The 1,707-nt window shown below is 50.4% G+C and overlaps 2 protein-coding genes across 3 annotated transcripts in view; one reads left to right on the top strand and one right to left on the bottom strand.

Annotated features, from left to right (window-relative positions):
* The window catches only part of LOC140325438 (UDP-glucuronosyltransferase 2A2-like), a 197,240-nt gene that overhangs the window by 154,535 nt on the left and 40,998 nt on the right, over positions 1-1,707 (top strand). The gene's annotated exons all lie outside the window — the stretch shown is intronic.
* Positions 1-1,707, bottom strand: part of GAS7 (growth arrest specific 7) — a gene marked incomplete in the record, with an annotated part of 44,407 nt that overhangs the window by 28,394 nt on the left and 14,306 nt on the right. Inside the window, 1 exon segment of one of the 2 annotated variants that reach the window (XM_072403263.1) lies at positions 1,278-1,331. In XM_072403263.1, coding sequence (XP_072259364.1) covers positions 1,278-1,331 — 54 coding nt within the window. 2 annotated transcript variants of the gene reach the window in all.

Raw genomic sequence — 1,707 nt, 5'->3', positions numbered from 1 at the left:
TGGGAACATGTCCTAAGGGATACATGTAAACCTTTAAATATATTTTTCCTTTTAAAACAACAATTATTTTTAACCCCTTCTTTTGATTTTGGCATAAAAAGGGGGGGCAAACTGTGGGACATGGATGCCCAATCCTTCCCAAGTCTGCAGGTGGACCCCTCCAGGGTGACATCCCCGGGGTGCTTCCCTCCATCACCCCACTGACATCTTAGCGGGCGGTCGGCACATCTGACACGGCACAGAAACCACCAGAGTCAGCGAGCTGTGACCGAATCCAACCGCGCTCCTGTACAGGGCCGCAATGACATTTTACGGGTCAACACCGGGTGAAAGAATGGAAATATCCGCTGGCCTCCGATATCAGAGAATTCTGGAATATTCCTCAGAGTCTCACTCCACCCGCCACACTCTCCAGAATAGAATACTGATTACAAAGCAAACATGGCGCAGGACAGAGAGCCCAGGAGATGTCATATGGAGGATATACATGGGGTACAACAAGGTGGGTCAGGTTCTAATAAAGGAGAATGCTTCGGGGTACAATAGAGAGGGGGTAATGAGGGGGGTAACAGAGAGGGGATGGGGTATTAGAGAGGTAAAGAGAAAAGAGCGGTACAATAGAGGGGCATGGGGAGAATATTGGGGTACAATAGGAGGACAGAAGGGGGACCAGGGTACAACAGAGAGGCAAAATGATAAGTGGGGTAAAAAAGAGGAAGATGCAGGGTTCAAGAGAAGCAGAGGGGTGCAGTGAGGGCACAGGGAGGATTGTTGGGGTACAATAAAGGACCAGTGGGGTGATTGCAGTACAACAGAGGAATTGGCCCCTGGTATTATGCAGGGGCCACCATCATATATTTATATATCTTCCCCACACAATGTCATTTCCTCGTCCTTTTATCTCCTGGCCCCACTGACAGATCAGTGCCAGCTGCTTCCTGGCATGGGGGGGGGGCAGGGGGGGTTACGATGGCACGGGGGGGTACAGCGGGCACATTCTAATATTCACACGTGTGTATCTGAGACACCCAACACACACTACATGACCCCATATCTATGTGTGGCCCCCATTGTCACATGACTACAACCCATTCACCACCTGTGTGCTCTGAGCACATTCACCTGGAGCAAGGGGGCCCCCTCAATGATTCATCCGAATTTTACATCCATGTGATATCTTCTGTATGGCTCTTACTCAGTACAACGTCACAGCATATGACAGTGCTATAAGAGGATAATAATAATGATTTGGTGCCCCAACCAGCAGCGGTACTTACCGGAGTGTCACCCGCCTGCCTCTGCCGCGTCTCGTCACCCGTCACTTCCAGCTGCTGAGGAAGAATAATGTCAGCACAGAATATGGGAGGAAATATAAGAGGGCGAGCAGTGAGGTCACCATATGGAGAAACTTCTATCCTTCCTGTCACCCAACATTCACACGTTACATTCATCCTCTAACCGAGACCCCCGACCTCTGTCTGCCCCATTATAACGCAGCCTGGCCAGACGATTAGATCATATGGGGGCCACAATGCTACAGATGGGCTCCAGGAGACAGCCTGCGGTCACCATTTACAGGGAATAAAAGGGAGGATTGTGGGACAAGAGTCTGGAGCCCGACAAGCTTGTACAAAGGGCCCCTAAGAGGATGGACAAAACCCCCATTATCCTCATATGTGGGGACAACAACCACGGGGCATCGCATAC

This window comes from Pyxicephalus adspersus, chromosome 3 (assembly GCF_032062135.1).
Source record: "Pyxicephalus adspersus chromosome 3, UCB_Pads_2.0, whole genome shotgun sequence".
Lineage (NCBI taxonomy): Eukaryota > Metazoa > Chordata > Amphibia > Anura > Pyxicephalidae > Pyxicephalus > Pyxicephalus adspersus.
Note: the sequence above shows the minus strand (reverse complement) of the source record. Positions and strands in the feature narration are given on the sequence as shown.